This window comes from Strix aluco, chromosome 28, assembly GCF_031877795.1.
Source record: "Strix aluco isolate bStrAlu1 chromosome 28, bStrAlu1.hap1, whole genome shotgun sequence".
NCBI classification, from domain to species: Eukaryota; Metazoa; Chordata; class Aves; order Strigiformes; family Strigidae; genus Strix; species Strix aluco.
In genome coordinates, this window is record NC_133958.1 from 6,754,558 (window position 1) to 6,757,300 (window position 2,743).

General features: G+C 54.6%; 1 protein-coding gene across 1 annotated transcript; it reads left to right on the forward strand.

Annotated features, from left to right (window-relative positions):
• Positions 1-1,215: 1,215 nt before the first annotated feature.
• On the forward strand, positions 1,216-2,493 carry TCIM (transcriptional and immune response regulator). The gene has a single exon (XM_074808010.1). It carries the CDS (start codon positions 1,253-1,255, stop codon positions 1,571-1,573), a length of 321 nt encoding a protein of 106 aa, XP_074664111.1. The 5' UTR covers positions 1,216-1,252; the 3' UTR covers positions 1,574-2,493.
• The last annotated feature ends 250 nt before the right edge of the window (positions 2,494-2,743 follow it).

A 2,743-nucleotide genomic window follows, 5' to 3' on the forward strand; every position in this document is an offset into this window, starting at 1 on the left:
AGGGGTCATCAACACAACAGTAAACAAGCCGCTGATTTTCCAAACAGAGCCTCTGCAGCATCCGGCTGCTTTTAAGCCATTAACCAAAATACCCTTATCTGTGGCTCCCTGGCCACAAGTGGCTTTTGAACCCACTGCCATTCTGGGCCAGATTTAGTTGTGCTCAGTAATACCAGATTTCTAAGCTCAGCAGGACACTCCAGTGGTCAGAGCTGGCCCCTTGCAGGCAGCCGTGGCCAGTCCACGTCCTCCTCAGCGAGGGGGAGTCACAGAATCAGGGAATATCTCGAGTTGGAAGGGACCCGTAAGGATCATTGAGTCAACTCCCTGCTCCTCGCAGGACTGCCTAAAACTAAACCGTATGACTAAGAGCGAGTCCTCCCAGCCCAAGGGCTCGGTGTTTGCCCAGGGTGGGGTGGAGAGCTCAAACTCTTCTGGAGCAGAGGAACTGCGCCGGTGAGCTGGAAATTAAAGAAAAAGGACACTCGAGGCAGGAGCAGAGAAAAAACTGCTCGGTGCTGCTGCTGCAGCGCAGTGTGTGCGGCGGGGCAGAGCGGTCGTACCTGCTGTCCGAGAGCATGGCCACGGGCAGCTGTGGGGGGTAACAGCCCAGGGAGTCTCCTCAGAGGACATTATGGATTAGCTGTCTTTCGTAAATCACTTGCCAGTTAGAAAATACATCTCTGTGAGTGCCGAGCATCACCTGTGTCGTCTGGGAAGCAGCAGGAAGCATCCCCTGCCCAGAGCTGAGCAGACTTTGCCGTGCTGCTGCACTCCTGCCTGACCGAGACACAGGCAAGTGCACGGCTGCACGCACAGGCTGGCAGCCAGAACCTCTTGCTAGCACTGAATAGTGCCCACCTGGGTTTTAATTGTTTGTCGTGTTATATATTCTGAACGCAGGGCTCTTCCGCATGCAGCAAAGGGCCAGGAGCAGAGTTGGGGCTGTACTAGCTCGGGGTCCCACAGCGATGTTGGAAGTTGCATGAACCCTGTTCTGCAGCGGGTCAAAGGAAAACCAGCCCCATCGCAGAAACAGAAAACTTTTCGTCTCGGCTGCAGAGGAAAGTTGGCAACTTAACTGTTAAACTCGCCTGTGACTATTCAGTGTTGACATCAGCGTGATCTCACTGCTGTAACTTGAGCCCGCCGGTTTTTCTCGGGACTGCCTTTAAATACGGGTCCTGGGAGCCAGCACAGCGCAGATCCCGCTGACTGGACCCGAGAGCAAACCCGGCAGCTCCCCACATAGATGAAAGCAAAGAGAAGCTGCAAAACCGCAGCCATGTCCACATCCCTGCGAGTGAGCCCCTCGGTCCACGGCTACCGCTTCGACACAGCCCTGCGCAAGAAAGCCGTGGCCAACATCTTTGAAAGCGTCAACGAAGAGTCGCTGCAGAAACTCTTCAAAAACTCTGGGGACAAGAAGGCAGAGGAAAGAGCCAAGATAATCCTCGCCACCGACCAGGACGTGGAGGAGAAAATGAGAGCGCTAATGGCACTAAAGCAGAGGCGAAAAGACAAGCTGCTTCAGTTCCTGACGTTTCGGAAATACTCCATTAAAGTTCACTGAAGTGGCGAAGGGAGCAGAAATGGAGGAGAACGTTTTGGGACGGGACTGTTTGTGACCTCCTACCACACACGGCACGCGCCGCTGCCCCGCGAGCTGCTGGCGGGACGGGGGACCTGAGAGACCGCCCGCAGGGCTCCAGCCCCACCGCGCAACCGGCAAACCACGGCGCCCACAGCAGCACCGGGGCGGGCGGCAGCGGCGGCACCGATGGCAGCGACGGCAGCGATGGCAGCATCGGCAGCGGGGGCAGCATCGGCAGCGGGGGCAGCATCAGCAGTGGGGGCAGCGAGGGCAGCCAGAGGGTCCCAGAGGGAGGCAGCTCCCGGTGGGAAGCAGCCGTGGGATGGAGCCGTGGAGGGGACCCCGCACGCCCGGACGCAACTCGAGACCTTCTGAGGGACTCGGTGTTCGCCGGCTTCACCCGTGTGCTTTGCCTATTCCAACTTGTCTCCCTGAAGCCTGCGCCCCTGCTGCGCCTTGCTGCCGTGGGCCAGGAGGGCGGTTCTCGGGACTGATCAGCTGCTGATCAGGGATCACTTCGCATCTGTTAAAGTGCACGGACGTGCACCGTAGGGGTGCCGCAGGTTCAACCTTCAGGGAATGCATTTGCTCCAGAGACACACGATGTGACTGTACCTTTTCTTTCTCAAGCTGTATGTGTGCAGTATAAATTGTTTGCACAAAAGCAATAATAATGACACATTTCCCTAAATTTACTGTGAAGTTCCTTAATATTTTGTTCACTTCCCATTAACACTAGAAATCTAAATATTGTAACTACAGTTCTTATTTGTACAGATTACAATAGCTATTAGACGAGTACTTCATGGTAATATTTTATGACAACGTTATTATTATAGCGACTATAATTTATTGCATATGGCAATCTGAAATTTAATAAATTATGAAGTAAATATAAATCCTCTTGTCTGAAATGCTCAATTCTCCTGGAGGAGTGGGGTTCTACTTCTTTGGTCATTTCATATCAATTCTAAGAGCAGACTGCCTGCACCTCTCCCCAGGTGTCGACCTGGCAGCCTGTTCCTGGAGTCTGCAGCAGCCCCGGCTCCCTCCAGCCCCACCACCCTGCCCAGCAGCACCAGGGTTTCACCCACCCCTGCTGTGGCGACTCGGGCATCCCCGGAAAGTCCTCACCAAATTTACTTGTAA

Coding starts and splice junctions, on each gene's coding strand:
- TCIM (XM_074808010.1), top strand. CDS start 1,253: ATGAAAGCAAAGAGAAGCTGCAAAACCGCAGCCATGTCCACATCCCTG.